Source organism: Coregonus clupeaformis, chromosome 1 (genome assembly GCF_020615455.1).
Source record: "Coregonus clupeaformis isolate EN_2021a chromosome 1, ASM2061545v1, whole genome shotgun sequence".
Taxonomy (NCBI): Eukaryota; Metazoa; Chordata; class Actinopteri; order Salmoniformes; family Salmonidae; genus Coregonus; species Coregonus clupeaformis.
Genome location: NC_059192.1, coordinates 87875911 through 87901323, shown reverse-complemented (window position 1 = coordinate 87901323; position 25413 = coordinate 87875911). Strand labels below are relative to the sequence as shown.

General features: G+C 43.9%; 2 protein-coding genes across 3 annotated transcripts in view; both read right to left on the bottom strand.

The window, feature by feature from the left end:
- LOC121578210 (integrin alpha-9-like) overlaps positions 1–19678 on the bottom strand; it is a 224420-nt gene extending 204742 nt beyond the window's left edge. Inside the window, exons 1-3 of the mRNA XM_041892414.1 lie at positions 19239–19678; positions 15943–16070; positions 10339–10445 (exon numbers count right to left, since the gene is read on the bottom strand). Coding sequence (XP_041748348.1) covers positions 10339–10445; positions 15943–16070; positions 19239–19414 — 411 coding nt within the window. The 5' untranslated portion in view covers positions 19415–19678. The remainder of the gene's footprint in view (positions 1–10338; positions 10446–15942; positions 16071–19238) is intronic.
- A 4625-nt stretch (positions 19679–24303) lies between these two features.
- LOC121578198 (golgin subfamily A member 4) overlaps positions 24304–25413 on the bottom strand; it is a 59102-nt gene continuing 57992 nt past the window's right edge. For both annotated transcript variants that reach the window (XM_041892396.1, XM_041892403.1), the window contains one exon: positions 24304–24392. In XM_041892396.1, coding sequence (XP_041748330.1) covers positions 24378–24392 — 15 coding nt within the window. In that variant the 3' untranslated portion in view covers positions 24304–24377. The remainder of the gene's footprint in view (positions 24393–25413) is intronic.

The following is a 25413-nucleotide window of genomic DNA, read 5'->3' as shown; positions in this document are numbered from 1 at the left end:
AACAGTTATCTACTGTAATAACTGAGTTCTAACAGTTCTCTACTGTAATAACTGAGTTCTAACAGTTCTCTACTGTAATAACTGAGTTCTAACAGTTCTCTACTGTAATACTCCTCAACTGAGTTCTAACAGTTCTCTACTGTAATACCCCTTAACTGAGTTCTAACAGTTCTCTACTGTAATAACTGAGTTCTAACAGTTCTTTACTGTAATGCCCCTTAACTGTGTTCTAACAGTTCTCTACTGTAATAACTGAGTTCTAACAGTTCTCTACTGTAATGCCCCTCAACTGAGTTCTAACAGTTCTCTACTGTAATGCTCCTCAACTGAGTTCTAACAGTTCTCTACTGTAATGCCCCTCAACTGAGTTCTAACAGTTATCTACTGTAATAACTGAGTTCTAACAGTTCTCTACTGTAATAACTGAGTTCTAACAGTTCTCTATTGTAATAACTGAGTTCTAACAGTTCTCCACTGTAATGACACTCAACTGAGTTCTAACAGTTCTCTACTGTAATAACTGAGTTCTAACAGTTCTCTACTGTAATAACTGAGTTCTAACAGTTCTCTATTGTAATAACTGAGTTCTAACAGTTCTCTACTGTAATGCTCCTCAACTGAGTTCTAACAGTTCTCTACTGTAATACCCCTCAACTGGGTTCTAACAGTTCTCTACTGTAATAACTGAGTTCTAACAGTTCTCTACTGTAATGCCCCTCAACTGAGTTCTAACAGTTCTCTACTGTAATAACTGAGTTCTAACAGTTCTTTACTGTAATGCCCCTTAACTGTGTTCTAACAGTTCTCTACTGTAATAACTGAGTTCTAACAGTTCTCTACTGTAATGCCCCTCAACTGAGTTCTAACAGTTCTCTACTGTAATGCTCCTCAACTGAGTTCTAACAGTTCTCTACTGTAATGCCCCTCAACTGAGTTCTAACAGTTATCTACTGTAATAACTGAGTTCTAACAGTTCTCTACTGTAATAACTGAGTTCTAACAGTTCTCTATTGTAATAACTGAGTTCTAACAGTTCTCTACTGTAATGCTCCTCAACTGAGTTCTAACAGTTCTCTACTGTAATGCCCCTCAACTGAGTTCTAACAGTTCTCTACTGTAATAACTGAGTTCTAACAGTTCTCTACTGTAATAACTGCGTTCTAACAGTTCTCTACTGTAATGCCCCTCAACTGAGTTCTAACAGTTCTCTACTGTAATAACTGAGTTCTAACAGTTCTCTACTGTAATGCCCCTCAACTGAATTCTAACAGTTCTCTACTGTAATAACTGAGTTCTAACAGTTCTCTACTGTAATGCCCCTCAACTGAGTTCTAACTGTTCTCTACTGTAATGCCCCTCAACTGAGTTCTAACAGTTCTCTACTGTAATAATTGAGTTCTAACAGTTCTCTACTGTAATGACACTCAACTGAGTTCTAACAGTTCTCCACAGTAATAACTGAGTTCTAACAGTTCTCTACTGTAATAACTGAGTTCTAACAGTTCTCTACTGTAATGACACTCAACTGAGTTCTAACAGTTCTCTACTGTAATAACTGAGTTCTAACAGTTCTCTACTGTAATAACAGTTCTAACAGTTCTCTACTGTAATGCCCCTCAACTGAGTTCTAACAGTTCTCTACTGTAATGACACTCAACTGAGTTCTAACAGTTCTCTACTGTAATAACTGAGTTCTAACAGTTCTCTACTGTAATAACAGTTCTAACAGTTCTCTACTGTAATGCCCCCTCAACTGAGTTCTAACAGTTCTCCACTGTAATGACACTCAACTGAGTTCTAACAGTTCTCCACTGTAATAACTGAGTTCTAACAGTTCTCTACTGTAATAACTGAGTTCTAACAGTTCTCTACTGTAATGACACTCAACTGAGTTCTAACAGTTCTCTACTGTAATAACTGAGTTCTAACAGTTCTCTACTGTAATAACAGTTCTAACAGTTCTCTACTGTAATGCCCCTGAACTGAGTTCTAACAGTTCTCTACTGTAATAACTGAGTTCTAACAGTTCTCTACTGTAATAACAGTTCTAACAGTTCTCTACTGTAATGCCCCTCAACTGAGTTCTAACAGTTCTCTACTGTAATGACACTCAACTGAGTTCTAACAGTTCTCTACTGTAATAACTGAGTTCTAACAGTTATCCACTGTAATGACACTCAACTGAGTTCTAACAGTTCTCTACTGTAATAACTGAGTTCTAACAGTTCTCCACTGTAATGACACTCAACTGAGTTCTAACAGTTCTCTACTGTAATAACTGAGTTCTAACAGTTCTCTACTGTAATAACTGAGTTCTAACAGTTCTCTACTGTAATGACACTCAACTGAGTTCTAACAGTTCTCTACTGTAATAACTGAGTTCTAACAGTTCTCTACTGTAATAACAGTTCTAACAGTTCTCTACTGTAATGCCCCTCAACTGAGTTCTAACAGTTCTCTACTGTAATGCCCCTGAACTGAGTTCTAACAGTTCTCTACTGTAATGCCCCTGAACTGAGTTCTAACAGTTCTCTACTCTAATGACCCTTAACTGAGTTCTAACAGTTCTCTACTGTAATAACTGTGTTCTAACAGTTCTCTACTGTAATGCCAATCAACTGAGTTCTAACAGTTCTCTACTGTAATATTCCACAACTGAGTTCTAACAGTTCTCTACTGTAATGCCCCTCAACTGAGTTCTAACAGTTCTCTACTGTAATAACTGAGTTCTAACAGTTCTCTACTGTAATGCCCCTCAACTGAGTTCTAACAGTTCTCTACTGTAATGCCCCTGAACTGAGTTCTAACAGTTCTCTACTCTAATGACCCTTAACTGAGTTCTAACAGTTCTCTACTGTAATAACTGTGTTCTAACAGTTCTCTACTGTAATACCCCTCAACTGAGTTCTAACAGTTATCTACTGTAATAACTGAGTTCTAACAGTTCTCTACTGTAATGCTCCTCAACTGAGTTCTAACAGTTCTCTACTGTAATAACTGAGTTCTAACAGTTCTCTACTGTAATAACTAAGTTCTAACAGTTCTCTACTGTAATAACTGAGTTCTAACAGTTCTCTACTGTAATAACTGAGTCTAACAGTTATCTACTGTAATAACTGAGTTCTAACAGTTCTCTACTGTAATAACTGAGTTCTAACAGTTCTCTACTGTAATAACTGAGGTCTAACAGTTCTCTACTGTAATGCCCCTCAACTGAGTTCTAACAGTTCTCTACTGTAATAACTGAGTTCTAACAGTTCTCTACTGTAATGCCCCTCAACTGAGTTCTAACAGTTATCTACTGTAATAACTGAGGTCTAACAGTTCTCTACTGTAATGCCCCTCAACTGAGTTCTAACAGTTCTCTACTGTAATAACTGAGTTCTAACAGTTCTGTACTGTAATGCTCCTCAACTGAGTTCTAACAGTTCTCTACTGTAATAACTGAGTTCTAACAGTTCTCTACCGTAATGCCCCTCAACTGAGTTCTAACAGTTCTCTACTGTAATAACTGAGTTCTAACAGTTCTCTACTGTAATAACTAAGTTCTAACAGTTCTCTACTGTAATAACTGAGTTCTAACAGTTCTCTACTGTTATAACTGAGTCTAACAGTTCTCTACTGTAATGCCAATCAACTGAGTTCTAACAGTTCTCTACTGTAATATTCCACAACTGAGTTCTAACAGTTCTCTACTGTAATGCCCCTCAACTGAGTTCTAACAGTTCTCTACTGTAATAACTGAGTTCTAACAGTTCTCTACTGTAATGCCCCTCAACTGAGTTCTAACAGTTCTCTACTGTAATGCCCCTGAACTGAGTTCTAACAGTTCTCTACTCTAATGACCCTTAACTGAGTTCTAACAGTTCTCTACTGTAATAACTGTGTTCTAACAGTTCTCTACTGTAATGCCAATCAACTGAGTTCTAACAGTTCTCTACTGTAATATTCCACAACTGAGTTCTAACAGTTCTCTACTGTAATGCCCCTCAACTGAGTTCTAACAGTTCTCTACTGTAATAACTGAGTTCTAACAGTTCTCTACTGTAATGCCCCTCAATTGAGTTCTAACAGTTCTCTACTGTAATGCCCCTGAACTGAGTTCTAACAGTTCTCTACTCTAATGACCCTTAACTGAGTTCTAACAGTTCTCTACTGTAATAACTGTGTTCTAACAGTTCTCTACTGTAATACCCCTCAACTGAGTTCTAACAGTTATCTACTGTAATAACTGAGTTCTAACAGTTCTCTACTGTAATGCTCCTCAACTGAGTTCTAACAGTTCTCTACTGTAATAACTGAGTTCTAACAGTTCTCTACTGTAATAACTAAGTTCTAACAGTTCTCTACTGTAATAACTGAGTTCTAACAGTTCTCTACTGTAATAACTGAGTCTAACAGTTATCTACTGTAATAACTGAGTTCTAACAGTTCTCTACTGTAATAACTGAGTTCTAACAGTTCTCTACTGTAATAACTGAGGTCTAACAGTTCTCTACTGTAATGCCCCTCAACTGAGTTCTAACAGTTCTCTACTGTAATAACTGAGTTCTAACAGTTCTCTACTGTAATGCCCCTCAACTGAGTTCTAACAGTTATCTACTGTAATAACTGAGGTCTAACAGTTCTCTACTGTAATGCCCCTCAACTGAGTTCTAACAGTTCTCTACTGTAATAACTGAGTTCTAACAGTTCTGTACTGTAATGCTCCTCAACTGAGTTCTAACAGTTCTCTACTGTAATAACTGAGTTCTAACAGTTCTCTACCGTAATGCCCCTCAACTGAGTTCTAACAGTTCTCTACTGTAATAACTGAGTTCTAACAGTTCTCTACTGTAATAACTAAGTTCTAACAGTTCTCTACTGTAATAACTGAGTTCTAACAGTTCTCTACTGTTATAACTGAGTCTAACAGTTATCTACTGTAATAACTGAGTTCTAACAGTTCTCTACTGTAATAACTGAGTTCTAACAGTTCTCTACTGTAATAACTGAGTTCTAACAGTTCTCTACTGTAATACTCCTCAACTGAGTTCTAACAGTTCTCTACTGTAATAACTGAGTTCTAACAGTTCTCTACTGTAATACTCCTCAACTGAGTTCTAACAGTTCTCTACTGTAATAACTGAGTTCTAACAGTTCTTTACTGTAATGCCCCATAACTGTGTTCTAACAGTTATCTACTGTAATAACTGAGTTCTAACAGTTCTCTACTGTAATGCCCCTCAACTGAGTTCTAACAGTTCTCTACTGTAATGCCCCTCAACTGAGTTCTAACAGTTCTCTACTGTAATAACTGAGTTCTAACAGTTCTCTACTGTAATGCCCCTCAACTGAGTTCTAACAGTTATCTACTGTAATAACTGAGTTCTAACAGTTCTCTACTGTAATAACTGAGTTCTAACAGTTCTCTATTGTAATAACTGAGTTATAACAGTTCTCTACTGTAATGCTCCTCAACTGAGTTCTAACAGTTCTCTACTGTAATGCCCCTCAACTGAGTTCTAACAGTTATCTACTGTAATAACTGAGTTCTAACAGTTCTCTACTGTAATAACTGAGTTCTAACAGTTCTCTATTGTAATAACTGAGTTATAACAGTTCTCTACTGTAATGCTCCTCAACTGAGTTCTAACAGTTATCTACTGTAATGCCCCTCAACTGAGTTCTAACAGTTATCTACTGTAATAACTGAGTTCTAACAGTTCTCTACTGTAATAACTGAGTTCTAACAGTTATCTACTGTAATAACTGAGTTCTAACAGTTCTCTACTGTAATAACTGAGTTCTAACAGTTCTCTATCGTAATAACTGAGTTATAACAGTTCTCTACTGTAATGCTCCTCAACTGAGTTCTAACAGTTATCTACTGTAATGCCCCTCAACTGAGTTCTAACAGTTCTCTACTGTAATAACTGAGTTCTAACAGTTCTCTACTGTAATAACTGCGTTCTAACAGTTCTCTACTGTAATGCCCCTCAACTGAGTTCTAACAGTTCTCTACTGTAATAACTGAGTTCTAACAGTTCTCTACTGTAATAACTGAGTTCTAACAGTTCTCTACTCTAATGCTCCTCAACTGAGTTCTAACAGTTCTCTACTGTAATAACTGAGTTCTAACAGTTCTCTACTGTAATAACTGAGTTCTAACAGTTCTCTACTGTAATGTTCCTCTGGGCTATGAACACAAAGAGGACATGATGCTCCAGAGTGCAATGAGTTCAAGCAGCCCATTGTGGAACAAACTCACAGAGGTAAATAGACAAGCACTGTAAATCACAATCAAGAAAATCCCCAAAAGAAGTGAAGTCAACTGACATTCAAAACTTTATAGTGCAGTTTTTTAAACAACTCAATGTTTGTGATACAAAGGTAAACAGCACACAGTAAATAGAAGAAGTGAACTCCTCTTCTCCTACGTTTCTATTGTGGGAGTGGGAATAGGAAGTAAAAATCCCTCCGGTCCCAGAAAGTTGTTTTCTTCATTAATATAGCACGTTGACAGTATTCCTCAAAGAATCATTTAGCCTCTTGTGTTTTGGATAAATATTAAGTGTGTGTGTGTGTAAGGAAATAGGAAACTATGGCAACGGCCTCCAAGCTTCTTTGCACAAATAATGCCACAGAAATATGGTCATACTTTAGACTGTGCGCCAAATGGCACCGTATTCCCAGACAGTTATGTTCTTGAGGCTTTTCCGCACCCACCCACCCACCCACACTCCAGTCTGTTACACAGCCATTTGAAGCAGGTAGAAGAGTTGTGCATCAGATTGTGGACATAGAGGGACTTCAGATGACTGTCTGGCAGAAGGATGGCTGTGTTGAGAAAGAGTGATGTGTTTTAGAGCAGAGCAGTCTGGCCTACAGCGCTAGCAGAGCAGTCTGGCCTACAGCACTAGCAGAGCAGTATGAACTAAAGCGCTAACAGAGCAGTCAGGCCTACATCGCTAACAGAGCAGTCTGGCCTACAGTGCTAGCAGAGCAGTCTGGCCTACAGCGCTAGCAGAGCAGTCTGGCCTAAAGCGCTAACAGAGCAGTCTGGCCTAAAGCGCTAGCAGAGCAGTCTGGCCTAAATCTCTAACAGAGCAGTCTGACCTACAGCGCTAGCAGAGCAGTCTGGCCTACAGCGCTAGCAGAGCAGTCTGGTCTACAGCACTAGCAGAACAGTCTGGCCTACAGCGTTAGCAGTCTGACCTACAGCGTTAGCAGTCTGACCTACAGCACTAGCAGAGCAGTCTGGCCTACAGCACTAGCAGAGCAGTCTGGCCTACAGCACTAGCAGAGCAGTCTGGCCTACAACGCTAGCATAGCAGTCTGGCCTACAGCGCTAGCAGAGCAGTCTGGCCAACAGCGTTAGCAGTCTGACCTACAGCACTAGCAGAGCAGTCTGGCCTACAGCGCTAGCAGAGCAGTCTGGTCTACAGCATTAGCAGTCTGACCTACAGCACTAGCAGAGCAGTCTAGCCTACAGCACTAGCAGAGCAGTCTGGCCTACAGCGCTAGCAGAGCAGTCTGGCCTACAGCGTTTGCAGTCTGATCTACAGCACTAGCAGAGAAGTCTGACCTACAGCACTAGCAGAGCAGTCTGGCCTACAGCGTTAGCAGTCTGACCTCCAGCACTAGCAGAGCAGTCTGGCCTACAGCACTAGCAGAGCAGTCTGGCCTACAGCACTAGCAGAGCAGTCTGGCCTACAGCACTAGCAGAGCAGTCTGGCCTACAGCGCTAGCAGAGCAGTCTGGCCTACAGCGTTAGCAGTCTGACCTACAGCACTAGCAGAGCAGTCTGGCCTACAGCACTAGCAGAGCAGTCTGGCCTACAGCGCTAGCAGAGCAGTCTGGACTACAGCGTTAGCAGTCTGACCTACAGCACTAGCAGAGCAGTCTGGCCTACAGCACTAGCAGAGCAGTCTGGCCTACAGCGCTAGCAGAGCAGTCTGGCCTACAGCGTTTGCAGTCTGACCTACAGCATTAGCAGAGAAGTCTGACCTACAGCACTAGCAGAGCAGTCTGGCCTACAGCGTTAGCAGTCTGACCTACAGCACTAGCAGAGAAGTCTGACCTACAGCACTAGAAGAGCAGTCTTGCCTACAGCACTAGCAGAGCAGTCTGGCCTACAGCGCTGCAGAGCAGTCTGGCCTACAGCACTAGCAGAGCAGTCTGGCCTACAGCGTTAGCAGTCTGACCTACAGCACTAGCAGAGCAGTCTGGCCTACAACGCTAGCAGTACTATTGATGTTCCAACAGTACTTGAACACAAGCAGTACGCCTGCTCGCTCCAAAGTACCAGTAGATTATACCAGGATCAGAGACCAAAATATGGAGCTGTTCCATTGTCATACATGCTACTGTCCTGTCTGAGAGCTGATTGGTTTAGGCCTTCAGTTAAAGACAGCTGATTGGTTAAACTTTAGGCCTTCCTTCAGTAACACACAGATGAAATAACTGTAGCTCAGGGGCTGTATGTATCAAACATCTCAGAGTAGAAGCGCTGATCTAAGATCAGGTACCCCCTGTCCATGTAATCTTATTCATTGTGATTTGAAATACAAAACTGATCCTAGACCAGCACTCGCTTGTTTGATGCATACAGCCAAGCAGCCGGTCCTCTCCTCTTGCAGAGAAGCGTGAGTCACTGAGTCCATTCAGATGAGATAAAAACAAACGTCAGCAGGCATCTACAGGGACACATGGCTCCTGAACATCACTACCTTTCTGTTATCACCAAACCTGATGGACAGTTTACATCAACTACTTGGACAAACTGCCACTCCATTGTTTTTGTATCACTTTATTTGATTAATCCTTTTACAGATGCTCTACAGATGCTGAAACTATCAACAAACTATCAACTGAAACTCTGTTGATAAGCAACAACTTGAGTTAGGGTCAGGTGAACATCTATAAACGATCTGTAAGGGAAAACAAAATGTTCAATACTTAAAGGTTCTTTCAAGGGATAAGGTGAATGATGAATAATAACCATTGGAAGTGGTTTGAACATTATGCCAATATACTCCCTCTGCAATGAACAGATAATGGAAGCATTGAAATGGAGAATGACCATGGCAAAAAACAGGCTTCAGGGCCCTGTAATGCCCCCCAGGGCCAGAGACAGGCTTCAGGGCCCTGTAATGTCCCCCAGGGCCAGAGGCAGGCTTCAGGGTCCTGTAATGTCCCCCAGGGCCAGAGACAGGCTTTAGGGCCAAAGAGAGAGGCTTGGTTCCTTCATCCCCCTCTGCAGGCTGCAGGAGTTAACACTTCATGAAAGTAAGGTTAGGAGACGACCACCGTGGAGGGGCCAGGGACTGAAGCCTAAATATACCCAGCCAGCTGCCCTCTGATCTGGGAGTGAAGCTCCAAATAGAGACCCTGGAGTGGAAATCCACAGCCATACTAACACTTTAGACATTACTACTACCAATAGTTGGTCTGTTGATTACTTTAAGATTAAATAGGTGTTTTTAACTTCAACTGCTAACAGAATGATAGCGGCATGCATGGTTCACAGCAATCTACGACAATAACCATCACAAGAAAACATAGATTTTTACATGCACGTCTCACGCACATGCACACAGACACACACGCACAGCCACACACACGCACAGCCGCACAAACACACACACACACACACACACGCAAAAGCTCACAAATAAAACAGAATTAAACAAAGAAGGAAATCCAAAAATAAACAACTAAATGAGTACTTACACAGTCGCCGTGGCGTATAAGTAAATTATTTGGAATTAAGTTGTGTCCACTTATCCAATTCAAAACAATCATGCAGCGTTGCCAAAAACATGTGCCTCTACTTGAAAACCAAAGAATGGAGGGAAAATGCTTTTGCCTGTTAGAGAGCATTTATATGTTAGGAACAGCTGGGGTTTAAGTATATGGTTAATGGAAAGACATTTGTAACAATGATAGTGGTTTAAACCTGGCAGCTTTTGCAAGCATACATGTTTTATGTGAAACAATAGCTGAAGTAACTAGGTTTTCAGTTATTGTTTTCTGTTATTGTTCTCTGTTATTGGAAATAACAAATACAACAGAGACTCCACCCTTCTCCACCTCCCTTCTCCTCCCTTCTCCTCCACTCTCCTAATCCCTTCTCCAACCTCCTCCTACCTCCTTATCCACCCTTCTCCACCCTCCTCCTCCCTTCTCCTCTACCCTCCTCCCCTCTTCTCATCCCTTCTCCAAAATGGTGGAAACAACCTCCAGACAATCCAATGTAAGGGAATGTGCAAGTTCAGATTTAAGGATACACAGATGAAACGGATGATTCAAACAGATGATCAGGGCTGTACTGTGAACTTTGACCTTTGAACTCACCAGTATTTTGCCGTTGGGTTTGTCCTGCCGGGCGAGGCTGACCCCCATCCACTCATCATCCCTGTCTCCCTGGCACGTCTTCCCACAAGACTCCCGGGGCTTATTCCCTGCAGGAGCGGTACAGAAGACAGCAGTGTGTTAACAATGACTGTAATATGGTGTTCCAAAGAGGACGTCTTTCCCATCAAAATCAAATCAAATTTTATTTGTCACATGCGCTGAATACAACAGGTGTAGACCTTACAGTGAAATGCTTACTTACAAGCCCTTAACCAACAATGCAGTTTTAAGAAAGAATACCCCCACAAAAAATCACACAAAAAACACAATATAAAATAATACGAAATAAAAGTAACAAATAATTAAAGAGCAGCAGTAAATATAACAATAGCAAGGATATATACAGGGGTTACCGGTACCGAGTCAATGTGTGGGGGCACCGGTTAGTCCAGGTAATTGGGGTAATATGAACATGCAGGTAGAGTTAAAGTGACTATGCATAGATGATAAACAGAGAGTAGCAGCAGCGTAAAAGAGGGTTGGGGGGGCAATGCAAATAGTCTGGGTAGCCATTTGATTAGATGTTCAGGAGTCTTATGGCTTGGGGGTAGAAGCTGTTTAGAAGCCTTTTGGACCTAGACTTGGTGCTCCGGTACCGCTTGCCGTGCGGTAGCAGAGGGAACAGTCTATGGCTAGGGTGGCTGGAGTCTTTGACAATTTTTAGGGCCTTCCTCTGACACCGCCTGGTATAGAGGTCCTGGATGGCAGGACGCTTGGCCCCAGTGATGTACTGGGCCGTACGCACTACCCTCTGTAGTGCCTTGCGGTCGGAGGCCGAGCAGTTGCCATACCAGGCAGTGATGCAACCAGTCAGGATGCTCTCGATGCTGCAGCTGTAGAACCTTTTAAGGATCTGAGGACCCATGCCAAATCTTTTCAGTCTCCTTAGGGGGAATAGGTGTTGTTACCTACCCTTTCCACCTGGGGGCGGCCCGTCAGGAAGTCCAGGATCCAGTTGCAGAGGGAGGTGTTTAGTCCCAGGGTCCTTAGCTTAGTGATGAACTTTGAGGGCACTATGGTGTTGAACGCTGAGCTGTAGTCAATTAATAGCATTCTCACATAAGTGTTCCTTATCTCCAGGTGTGAAATGGCAGTGTGGAGCGCAATAGAGATTGCATCATCTGTGGATCTGTTGGGGCGATATGCAAATTGGAGTGGGTCTAGGGTTTCTGGGACAATGGTGTTGATGTGAGCCATGACCAGCCTCTCAAAGCACTTCATGGCTACAGACGTGAGTGCTATGGGTTGGTAGTCATTTAGGCAGGTTACCTTAGTGTTCTTGGGCACAGGGACTATGGTGTTCTGCTTGAAACATGTTGGTATTACAGACTCAGACAGGGAGAGGTTGAAAATGTCAGTGAAGACACTTGCCAGTTGGTCAGTGCATGCTCGGAGTACACGTCCTGGTAATCCGTCTGGCCCTGCAGCCTTGTGAATGTTGACCTGTTTAAAGGTCTTACTCAATTTGGCTATGGAGAGCGTGATCACACAGTCATCCAGAACAGCTAATGCTCTCATGCATGTTTCAGTGTTACTTGCCTCGAAGCGAGCATAGAAGTAATTTAGCTCGTCTGGTAGGCTTGTATCACTGGGCAGCTCGCGGCTGTGCTTCCCTTTGTAGTCTGTAATAGTTTTCAAGCCCTGCCACATCCGACGAGCGTCAGAGCCGGTGTAGTATGATTTAATCTTAGTCCTGTACTGACTCTTTGCCTGTTTGATGGTTCGTCGGAGGGCATAGCGGGATTTCTTATAAGCTTCCGGGTTAGAGTCCCGCTCCTTGAAAGCGGCAGCTCTACCCTTTAGCTCAGTGCGGATGTTGCCTGTAATCCATGGCTTCTGGTTGGGGTATGTACGTACAGTCACTGTGGGGACGATGTCATCGATGCACTTATTGATGAAGCCAGTGACTGATGTGGTGTACTCCTCAAAGCCATCGGAAGAATCCCGGAACATATTCCAGTCTGTGGTAGCAAAACAGTCCTGTAGCTTAGCATCTGCTTCATCTGACCACTTTTTTATTGACAGAGTCACTTCCTCTGGGAGTCAACAGATGAAAGGAATACCTAGAGACAGTCTCTAATACAGCTCTAACCTCTGGGAGCCAACAGATGAAAGGGATACCTAGAGACAGTCTCTAATACAGCTCTAACCTCTGGGAGCCAACAGATGAAAGGGATACCTAGAGACAGTCTCTAATACAGCTCTAACCTCTGGGAGCCAACAGATGAAAGGGATGCCTAGAGACAGTCTCTAATACAGCTCTAACCTCTGGGAGCCAACAGATGAAAGGGATGCCTAGAGACAGTCTCTAATACAGCTCTAACCTCTGGGAGCCAACAGATGAAAGGGATGCCTAGAGACAGTCTCTAATACAGCTCTAACCTCTGGGAGCCAACAGATGAAAGGGATGCCTAGAGACAGTCTCTAATACAGCTCTAACCTCTGGGAGCCAACAGTGAAAGGGATGCCTATAGACAGTCTCTAATACAGCTCTAACCTCTGGGAGCCAACAGATGAAAGGGATGCCTAGAGACAGTCTCTAATACAGCTCTAACCTCTGGGAGCCAACAGTGAAAGGGATACCTAGAGACAGTCTCTAATACGGTTCTAACTACTAGCTCTGAAGTTGATCTATGTTCCCATGATGACTGACCTTGCTTGAGGTCTGAGGACTTGTGTTAGCTGCCCTTAGATAATGCCTTGGCTTTAGCTCATCAAGCTAACACAGTCTTATGGCATAGGGACAACCTGGGTTCAACCCAGGTTCAAGTGAGGTTTATGGTGGAACAGTCTGACAATGTCAGGCCATGGTCTGAATACCTGGCAGCCTTTTATCAGTGTTGACAAGCCCATGTAGTGTGTGTGTGTCAAATCAAATCAAAATCAAATTGTATTTGTCACGTGCCGAATACAACAGGTGTAGACGTTACCATGAAATGCTTACATACAAGCCCTTAACCAACAATGCAGTTTTAAGAAAATAGAGTTAAGATACTAAAGTTATAAAAATAACAATAATGAGGCAATAGACAGGGGGTACTGGTACAATATACAGGGGGTACTGGTACAATATACAGGGGGTACTGGTACAATATACAGGGGGTACTGGTACAATATACAGGGGGTACTGGTACAATATACAGGGGGTACTGGTACAATATACAGGGGGTACTGGTACAATATACAGGGGGTACTGGTACAATATACAGGGGGTACTGGTACAATATACAGGGGGTACTGGTACAATATACAGGGGGTACTGGTACAATATACAGGGGGTACTGGTACAATATACAGGGGGTACTGGTACAATATACAGGGGGTACTGGTACAATATACAGGGGGTACTGGTACAATATACAGGGTGTACTAGTACAATGTGCAGGGATACAGGTTAATCGAGGTAATTTGTACAGTGAAGGAAAAAAGTATTTGATCCCCTGCTGATTTTGTACGTTTGCCCACTGACAAAGACATGATCAGTCTATAATTTTAATGGTAGGTTTATTTGACCAGTGAGAGACAGAATAACAACAACAAAATCCAGAAAAATGCATGTCAAAAATGTTATAAATTGATTTGCATTTTAATGAGGGAAATAAGTATTTGACCCCTCTGCAAAACATGACTTAGTACTTGGTGGCAAAACCCTTGTTGGCAATCACAGAGGTCAGACGTTTCTTGTAGTTGGCCACCAGGTTTGCACACATCTCAGGAGGGATTTTGTCCCACTCCTCTTTGCAGATCTTCTCCAAGTCATTAAGGTTTCAAGGCTGACGTTTGGCAACTCAAACCTTCAGCTCCCTCCACAGATTTTCTATGGGATTAAGGTCTAGAGACTGGCTAGGCCACTCCAGGACCTTAATGTGCTTCTTCTTGAGCCACTCCTTTGTTGCCTTGGCCGTGTGTTTTGGGTCATTGTCGTGCTGGAATACCCATCCACGACCCATTTTCAATGCCCTGGCTGAGGGAAGGAGGTTCTCACCCAAGATTTGACGGTACATGGCCCGTCCATCGTCCCTTTGATGCGGTGAAGTTGTCCTGTCCCCTTAGCAGAAAAACACCCCCAAAGCATAATGTTTCCACCTTCATGTTTGACGGTGGGGATGGTGTTCTTGGGGTCATAGGCAGCATTCCTCCTCCTCCAAACACGGCGAGTTGAGTTCATGCCAAAGAGCTCAATTTTGGTCTCATCTGACCACAACACTTTCACCCAGTTCTCCTCTGAATCATTCTGATGTTCATTGGCAAACTTCAGACGGGCCTATATATGTGCTTTCTTGAGCAGGGTGACCTTGCGGGCGCTGCAGGATTTCAGTCCTTCACGGCGTAGTGTGTTACCAATTGTTTTCTTGGTGACTATGGTCCCAGCTGCCTTGAGATCATTGACAAGATCCTCCCGTGAAGTTCTGGGCTGATTCCTCACCGTTCTCATGATCATTGCAACTCCACGAGGTGAGATCTTGCATGGAGCCCCAGGCCGAGGGAGATTGACAGTTCTTTTGTGTTTCTTCCATTTGCGAATAATCGCACCAACTGTTGTCACCTTCTCACCAAGATGCTTGGCAATAGTCTTGTAGCCCATTCCAGCCTTGTGTAGGTATACAATCTTGTCCCTGACATCCTTGGAGAGCTCTTTGGTCTTGGCCATGGTGGAGAGTTTGGAATCTGATTGATTGATTGCTTCTGTGGACAGGTGTCTTTTATACAGGTAACAAACTGAGATTAGGAGCACTCCCTTTAAGAGTGTGCTCCTAATCTCAGCTCGTTACCTGTATAAAAGACACCTGAGAGCCAGAAATCTTTCTGATTGAGAGGGGGTCAAATACTTATTTCCCTCATTAAAATGCAAATCAATTTATAAAATTTTTGACATGCGTTTTTCTGGATATTTTTGTTGTTATTCTGTCTCTCACTGTTCAAATAAACCTACCATTAAAATTATAGACTGATCATGTCTTTGTCAGTGGGCAAACGTACAAAATCAGCAGGGGATCAAATACTTTTTTCCCTCACTGTATGTTAAATGGGGCACGAAGTACGTGAAACAGCTTTTTCCTGCAATCTAGAGCCATAATCATTACACCTAATTATACGTTATTTTTTTTTATATTTTTATGCATAGGTTATTTTAGCTAAGATTGTTAAACAAGCTACTCTAACTGGCTTGGTACCTAGTTATAAGGTTGGGAGATTGGGAATCTATCTAGCTGGCTAGCTAAAGCCAACTTCATCAAATTGCTGGGTGGCTAGTATTACATATTACTATTTGCCTGTTCCAGTCAGTGTACCCCCTTCACAAAATATAGCTGACAGATTTTTTTTGAAATAATTATGATAAAACTTGAAGTTTAGTAATTAATTGAAATTCTGAAAAATTCTAAAACAGGACAAATCTGAGGGGGCACATGCCTTTGTGCCCCCTATGGGCATGACGCTACTGTATGGCTCTGGTCCTAGGGTTAGTATAATGTGTGGTTGTTCAGTGGTTCTCCATAAGTCTCTGGTCCGTGGTGACTGTGTGGTTCGTGGTTCAGTACTGACCTCTGCCCAGGTCCATCTCCGTGCAGCGTCTCTCTGGGTTGCTGTGGACACGGCACTTGAACACGGCTCCCGGGGTGTGGAGTGAGCTGCTGTAGGAAGAGTTGGCCTTGGGGGCCCCTACCAGAACCCTTTAGACAGAAGCAAACATATTGTGTAAACTTAACACATCCGGTTACAACAGTCAGTCACATAATTAAGGAGGAGGAGAAGAAGAGTTGGCCTTAGGCCTCTACCAGCACACTGTAGACAGAGAAAATGGCCCCTACCAGCACACTGTAGACAGAGAAAATGGGCCCCTACCAGCACACTGTAGAAGGAAACAATGGGCCCCTACCAGCACACTGTAGACAGAGAAAATGGACCCCTACCAGCACACTGTAGACAGAGAAAATGGGCCTCTACCAGCACCCTGTAGACAGACAATGGCCCCTACCAGCACCCTGTAGACAGAGACAATGGGCCCCTACCAGCACACTGTAGACAGAGACAATGGGCCCCTACCAGCACACTATAGACAGAGAAAATGGGCCCCTACCAGCACCCTGTAGACAGAGACAATGGGCCCCTACCAGCCCCCTGTAGACAGAGACAATGGCCCCCTACCAGCACACTGTAGACAGAGACAATGGGCCCCTACCAGCACCCTGTAGACAGAGACAATGGGCCCCTACAAGCACCCTGTAGACAGAGACAATGGGCCCCAACCAGCACCCTGTAGACAGAGACAATGGGCCCCTACCAGCACACTGTAGACAGAGACAATGGGCCCCTACCAGCACCCTGTAGACAGACAATGGCCCCTACCAGCACCCTGTAGACAGAGACAATGGGCCCCTACCAGCACACTGTAGACAGAGACAATGGGCCCCTACCAGCCCCATGTAGACAGAGACAATGGGCCCCTACCAGCACACTGTAGACAGAGACAATGGGCCCCTACCAGCACCCTGTAGACAGAGACAATGGGCCCCTACCAGCACCCTGTAGACAGAGATAATTGGCCCCTACCAGCACACTGTAGACAGAGACAATGGGCCCCTACCAGCACCCTGTAGACAGAGACAATGGGCACTTACCAGCACCCTGCAGACAGAGACAATGGGCCCCTACCAGCACACTGTATACAGAGACAATGGACCCCTACCAGCACACTGTAGACAGAGACAATGGGCCCCTACCAGCACACTGTAGACAGAGACAATGGGCCCCTACCAGCAGCCTGTAGACAGAGACAATGGGCCCCTACCAGCACACTGTAGACAGAGACAATGGGCCCCTACCAGCAGCCTGTAGACAGAGACAATGGGCCCCTACCAGCACACTGTAGACAGAGACAATGGGCCCCTACCAGCACACTGTAGACAGAGACAATGGGCCCCTACCAGCACACTGTAGACAGAAACAATGGGCCGCTACCAGCACCCTGTAGACAGAGACAATGGGCCCCTACCAGCACACTGTAGACAGAGACAATGGGCCCCTACCAGCACACTGTAGACAGAGACAATGGGCCCCTACCAGCACACTGTAGACAGAGACAAAGGGCCCCTACCAGCACCCTGTAGACAGAGACAATGGCCCCCTACCAGCACACTTTAGACAGAGACAATGGGCCCCTACCAGCACACTGTAGACAGAGACAATGGGCCCCTACCAGCACACTGTAGACAGAGACAATGGGCCCCTACCAGCACACTGTAGACAGAGACAAAGGGCCCCTACCAGCACCCTGTAGACAGAGACAATGGCCCCCTACCAGCACACTTTAGACAGAGACAATGGGCCCCTACCAGCACCATGTAGACAGAGACAATGGGCCCCTACCAGCACCCTGGAGACAGAGACAATGGGCCCCTACCAGCACCCTGTAGACAGAGACAATGGGCCCCTACCAGCACACTGTAGACAGAGACAATGGGCCCCTACCAGCACACTGTAGACAGAGACAATGGGCCCCTACCAGCACACTGTAGACAGAAACAATGGGCCGCTACCAGCACCCTGTAGACAGAGACAATGGGCCCCTACCAGCACACTGTAGACAGAGACAATGGGCCCCTACCAGCACACTGTAGACAGAGACAATGGGCCCCTACCAGCACACTGTAGACAGAGACAATGGGAGGGACAGTCATGATGATGTCACACAGTGAAGAAGGAGAACAGTAGGAAGATAAGAACACCTTGAAGGATCACCCAGCGTCAAGGATACAGTGACAACACACATCCTGTCACAATGAAGTGGCATAATGGCATCTCTTTATCGTCTTCATCAGACCCACTGTAGCACAGAGTCATTCCCCCCATGTTCAAGACAAGTATGCCTATATTCAGGGGGGGAACATGTGGAACCGGAGTTCCCAAAAATAAATAATTTTGGTGACTTTTTCACAATTCCACAATTCCACCCGAGTTTTGTACACACTGAGTGTACAAAACATTAGGAACACCTGCTCTTTCCATGACATAGACTGACCAGGGACAGGTCAACTAGGCTGCTACATGCTGGAATCTGGGACAGATCAAATAGGCTGCTACATGCTGGAATCTGGGACAGGTCGGCTATGCTGCTACATGCTGGAATCTGGGACAGGTCGTCTAGGCTGCTAAATGCTTGAATCTGGGACAGGTCAGCTAGGCTGCTACATGCTATAATCTGGGACAGGTAAGCTAGGCTGCTACATGCTGGAATCTGGGACAGGTCAGCTAGGCTGCTACATGCTGGAATCTGGGACAGGTCAGCTAGGCTGCTACATGCTGGAATCTGGGACAGGTCACCTAGGCTGCTACATGCTGTAATCTGGGACAGGTCGGCTAGGCTGCTACAGAACAAAGGTCCAAAAGCAAAAGAAACCAAACAACATGCACATTCTGCAACACTGCACATCAATCAAACTGTTGACATAATTAAGATAAGACTATATGTCACCGTTACAGAAATCGACTGTTTTTCTAAACAAGAGAAAGGCGTTTACGCACAGCAGTAGACTATTGAGCAAACTTCATCCACACACCGTCAATTGAGACAGTCTATTGATTTCGAAAATTACACTTATTAACGTTGTGATTTTGTAGGCTATAGCTCACATCATTAGGCTATTCTTCAACATATGCAAGCAGGTTGCACAGTGCGCACAAATGTGAATGGCCCAAATACAATCCATACCAATTGCGCAACAACCAAATCGTGCCATTAATGGTCAAGCAACGGGGATACATAAGTGCATGAACAGTCCCCATTGCAATAACAGCTTGATAGGCCTACCTGTTTCCTCTTGATAGCTTATGAGACTTACCAGCGCGTATTGTCATGATAGTGCTCCAGAACAGAGTATCCAAAGAAACTCGAGTCAGGTCCACGGAACACAATAGCATGTTCTAAGTCAATGTTGTAGGAGTGAACTACAGAAACAGACAAATACACGCAGAAAACATCCAAAAGGCTCCTCTTCTGATTCATAAAATGACCCATCCTTTTGCATATCCTTGAGAGGAACAACAGTATGGAAGAAGTATCTCAAACAAAACAAAGCCCGTCAAGGTTTCAATGCTACAGATAAAGTTACAAAAACTAACAGTTCGACTAGTTTCTGAAGTCTAGCACTATGAACATGGAAAAATGACAGGGGTAGTGGGTCGAGAATTAAAAGTAACGGTCTCGTCAGCTGCTCTGCATACTGTCAATCTGAAGAAATGATGTCTGTCTCCAGCACGGAGCTGCTTGCGGTGGTGATAAGTGCGGTCATGGCAGAAGCCGAATTTCTCAATGGGTTCGCGGCTCAAGTATCACATTTCACCGAACAACCCGCATCGCGCTTCCAACGTTTGTGAACGATGACGCCCTCTGCCGTATGGTATGGGGAGCGAATCGAGGGCCAAAGACGAATGAATGACCTGTTGTTGACCAATCCAATTTGATATCGGCTGCTGATGTTTGATATAACATGACGTCTTCATTACTTGTTCACATGTTTGGAAACACTTCCTTAACCGAAGTGACTTTTTTGTAAATTGAAATCTGCAATAAAATACTAAGTGGACTGTAATTTCTGGCCTAATGGTTTTCTTCCCCTGTGAGCAGTCTAAGGACAAGGTATGACAGCAATCCATGCTTTGGTTCAGTTTCCCTGGCCCTTTCCATGCCAAAACATTTGGAAAAGCATGGTTTGCTGTCATACCTTGTCCATAGAATGCTTAAAGCATAAGGAAACCACATGTAATTTTGTACTTTTGGTAAACTATCCCTTTAACAAGGACCTAATTGCTTGAGTTAAATTAAATATAACAGACATAGATAATCAAATCAAATCGTATTTGTCACATACACGTGTTTAGCAGATGTTATAGCGGGTGTAGCGAAATGCTTGTGCTTCTAGCTCCGACAGTGCAGTAATATCTAACAATTTCACAACATATACCCAATACACACAAAAAAAGTAAGGAATGGGATTTAAGAATATTACATTTACATTTTACATTTTAGTCATTTAGCAGACGCTCTTATCCAGAGCGACTTACAGTTAGTGAATACATATTTTTTTTTTTATACTGGCCCACCGTGGGAATCGAACCCACAACCCTGGCTTTGCAAACGCCATGCTCTATCAACTGAGCTACATCCCTGCCGTCCATTCCCTCCCCTACCCTGGACGACGCTGGGCCAATTGTGCGCCGCCCATGAGTCTCCCGGTCGCGGCCGGCTGCGACAGAGCCTGGATTCGAACCATATATGGACAAGCAATGACAGAGCGGCATGGACTAAGATACAGTAGAATATTATAGAATAGAATGCAGTATATACATATGAGATGAGTAGTGCAAGATATGTAAACATTATTAAAGTGACTAGTGTTCTATTTCTAAAAGTGGCCAGTGATTTCAATAGGCAGCAGCAGCCTCTAATGTGCTAGTGATGGCTATTTAACAGTCTGATGGCCTTGAGATAGAAGCTGTTTTTCATTCTCTCTGTCCCAGCTTTGATGCACCTGTACTGACCTCGCCTTCTGGATGATAGCGGAGTGAACAGGCAGTGGCTCGGGTGGTTGATGTCCTTGATGATCTTTTTGGCCTTCCTGTGACATCGGGTGATGTAGGTGTCATGGAGGGCGGGTAGTTTGCCCCCGGTAATGCGTTCGGCAGACCGCACCACCCTCTGGAGAGCCCTGCGGTTGTGGGCGGTGCAGTTGCCGTACCAGGCGGTGATACAGCTCGACAGGATGCTCTCAATTGTGCACCTGTAAAAGTTTGTGAGGGTTTTTGGTGATAAGCCAAATTTCTTCAGCCTCCTGAGGTTGAAGAGGCTCTGTTGCGCCTTCGTCACCACACTGTCTGCGTGGGTGGACCATTTCAGTTTGTCTGTGATGTGTACGCCAAGGAACTTGAAGCTTTCCACCTTCTCCACTGCGGTCCCGTCGATGTGGATAGGGGGGTGCACCCTCTGCTGTTTCCTGAAGTCCACGATCATCTCCTTTGTTTTGTTGATGTTGAGTGAGAGGTCATTTTCATGGCACCACACTCCCAGAGCCCTCACCTCCTCCCTGTAGGCGGACTCGTCATTGTTGATAATCAAGCCTACTACTGTTGTGTCGTCTGCAAACTTGATGATTGAGTTGGAGGCGTGCTTGGCCATGCAGTCATGGGTGAACAGGGAGTACAGGAGGGGACGCACCCTTGTGGGGCCCCAGTGTTGAGGATCAGCGAAGTGGAGATGTTGTGTCCTACCTTCACCACCTAGGAACAGGGAAGTCCAGGACCCAGTTGCACAGGGCGGGGTTCAGACCCAGGGCCTCAAGCTTAATGATGAGCTTGGAGGGTACTATGGTGTTGAATGCTGAGCTATAGTCAATGAACAGCATTCTTACATAGGTATTCCTCTTGTCCAGATGGGATAGGGCAGTGTGATGGCAATTGCATCCTCTGTGGATCTATTGGGGCGGTAAGCAAATTGAAGTGGATCTAGGGTGACAGGTAAGGTAGAGGTGATACGATCCTTGACTAGTCTCTCAAAGCACTTCATGATGACAGAGGTGAGTGCTACAGGGCGATAGTCATTTTGTTCAGTTACCTTTGCTTTCTTGGGTACAGGAACAATGGTGGCCCTCTTGAAGCATGTGGGAACAGCAGACTGGGAAAGGGAGAGATTGAATAGGTCTCTCCCTTGGCAGCCACTTTGGCAGCTATTGTGGCTGCCCAAGTAATTACAGAGTTAAGTAAAAAGGCTACTTTAAATCTTAGACATTTCTAATACAGATGTTATTCATTTTCCGAACCTGAACGTTTGTTACGAAACAGATTTCCCTAATTTCCTCTGTCAGTTTGCAAAACAGTTCTATTAATACTTATAGGCTTCCTGAAGTGAAATGTCCTGTTTTGGTTAGAGCTGGTGTTATTGTTCACTCTCTACAGTTAGAAAACAACCAGGTGATCACTTCATCATCCTCAAAACTTTTCACATCTTATTATACAGATCGTAAAAGAAATGGTGGAAACACCTCTTACTGAAAACCAACAGGTGACTATCCAGGAAAAATTAAGAAAATGTCTTACCAAAATACAGCATCTCCTACTGAAATATATCTGGTCATACATAAATATGAAGGTCATACTTGAATATAGTAAATGTACATACTGTATACACAACATACATACACTGAGTGGATAAAACATTAAGAACACCTTACTAATATGGAGTTACCCCCCTCCCCTTTGCCCTCAGAACAGCCTCAATTTGTTGGGGCATGGACTCCACGAGGTGTGGAAAGCGTTCCACAGGGATTCTGGCCCATGTTGACTCCAATGCTTCCCACAGTTGTGTCAAGTTGGCTGGATGTCCTTTGGGTGGTGGACCATTTTTGATACACACGGAAAACTGTTTGAGAGTGAAAAACTTAACAGCATTGCAGTTCTTTACACAAACCGATGAGCCTGGCACCTACTACCATATCCCGGCACTTAAATATTTTGTCTTGCCCATTCACCATCTGAATGGCACACATACACAATCCATGTCTCAATTGTCTCAAGGCGTAAAAATGATATTGTTCACCAGTCTCCTGATTTGAAGTGGATTTAACAAGTTACATCAATAAGGGTTCATATCTTTCACCTGGACTCACCTGGTCAGTCTGTCATGGAAAGAGCAGGTGTTCTTAATGTTTTGTACATTGTTTACAACATTTAAACTACCACAGAGGAAGACAGATGTTGGTTTGTAAATAAAGTTGTATTAGCTCGTCTCATCAGCCAACAGTCACATTGTGCCCTATAGTACAGATTCACTTTTTGTATTTACACATTGGTTTTGAGTTTATTTTTTGTCAGTCTCCACAAAATATAAAGTAGAAAAGCTGTGGGAAACCAACAAACATGAAGCCAGAGGGTCTTTAAGTGGTACAGTTCAGGGACAGGTTGGTACAGTTCAGGGACAGGACAGTACAGTTCAGGGACAGGTTGGTACAGCTCAGGGACAGGTTGGTACAGTTCAGGGACAGGACGGTACAGTTCAGGGACAGGTTGGTACAGTTCAGGGACAGGACGGTACAGTTCAGGGACAGGAAGGTACAGTTCAGGGACAGGTTGGTACAGTTCAGGTACAGGTTGGTACAGTTCAGGGACAGGAAGGTACAGTTCAGGGACAGGAAGGTACAGGACGGTACAGTTCAGGGACAGGTTGGTACAGTTCAGGGACATGTTGGTACAGTTCAGGGACAGGTTGGTACAGTTCAGGGACAGGTTGGTACAGTTCAGGGACAGGTTGGTACAGTTCAGGGACAGGTTGGTACAGTTCAGGGACAGGACGGTACAGTTCAGGGACAGGTTGGTACAGTTCAGGGACAGGACGGTACAGTTCAGGGACAGGAAGGTACAGTCAAAGGGTCATCTCATCCATATAAATATAAAGTAGATTCATATTTAGAATCCCTAGAAATAGTCTAGGCATTATATTTATATGATTCCATCACACAGTCATAAGGAGGAAGTGACACACAGCAGAAACACAACCAAAACTCTACTGATAAACAACCTAAAACCATGGATCAACTGAAAAACAACATTCAACCAAAACATCAACTCAAAAACAATCACAATCAACACAATGATCAACACAAATTTATTGCACAAGCCATCCGTCCAAAGAAAATCTAAGTAAATAGATATATAATTAACCCTGGACAAAAAAAATACAAAATATATTGTATAATTCAATATTCAAAAACCGTAATTTCATTGTGTGAAATTAGATTGGAAGAATTAGCAACTCTGATGATCTTTACATGGTCTATTTTCTAATTCCCTCATACCATATCCACACACACACACACACACAGTCAGAAGCAAAAGAAAGCAGACAGGACACTAGATCTAGTCCACAGTGGTGCAGCAGTCTGCAGTCCTTCAGCAGCAGTTTAGTCCATCTCCATCCTGATACCTGCCCCTCAGCGTAGCCAGGGCTGAAACAACAGGGAGAACAGAGATACAGGATGACTTTAACTGCACAAACAGTAATATACTACTTTGACTGGTAAGTTACTTTAAGAATAGAAGCACAAATATCATCAACCCTGATCTGACCTAAAACACAGTTTTGACTACACTAAAGCCATATCTAATATGCTGTATGCTTGTACACTGTGCTTACCAATATGCCTCAAAACTGTAACAGACAAGAGGCTAGACATGTCTTCCCCCTTCACATCCTGCCATGTTCCCATTGCTGTAACTGATACTGCAGTCAGGACTAAATGGTCTACATGGGACTACATGGTTGTTGTTGTTTAAGATGCTGATGATATATCTGGATGAGATTATCAATATACAGTGCATTCAGAAAGTATTCAGACCCATTCCCCTTTTCCACGTTGTTACGTTACATCATTATTCTAAAATGGATTAAATACATTTTTTGCCCTCATCAATCTACAAACAATACCCCATAATGACAAAGCAAAAACAGGTTTTTAGACATTTTTGCAAATGTATTAAAACTAAAAAACTGAAATACCTACATAAGTATTCAGACCCTTTGCTATGAGAATTGAAATTGAGCTCAGGTGCATACTGTTTCCATTGATCATCCTTGAGATGTGTCTACAAACGGTGGTAAATTCAATTGATTGGACATGATTTGGGAAGGCACACACCTGTCTATATAAGGTCCCACAGTTGACAGTACATGTCAGAGCAAAAACCAAGCCATGAGGTCAAAGGTATTGTCCGTAGAGCTCCGAGACAGGATTGTGTCGAGGCACAGATCTGGGGAAGGGTACCAAAACATTTCTGCAGCATTGAAGGTCCCCAAGAATACAGTGGCCATCATTCTTGAATGGAAAAAGTTTGGAACCACCAAGATTCTTCTTAAGGCTGGCCGCCCGGCCAAACTGAGCAATCGGGGGAGAAGGGCCTTGGTCAGGGAGGTGACCAAGAACCCGATGGTCACTCAGAGCTCTAAAGATCCTCTGTAGAGATGGGAGA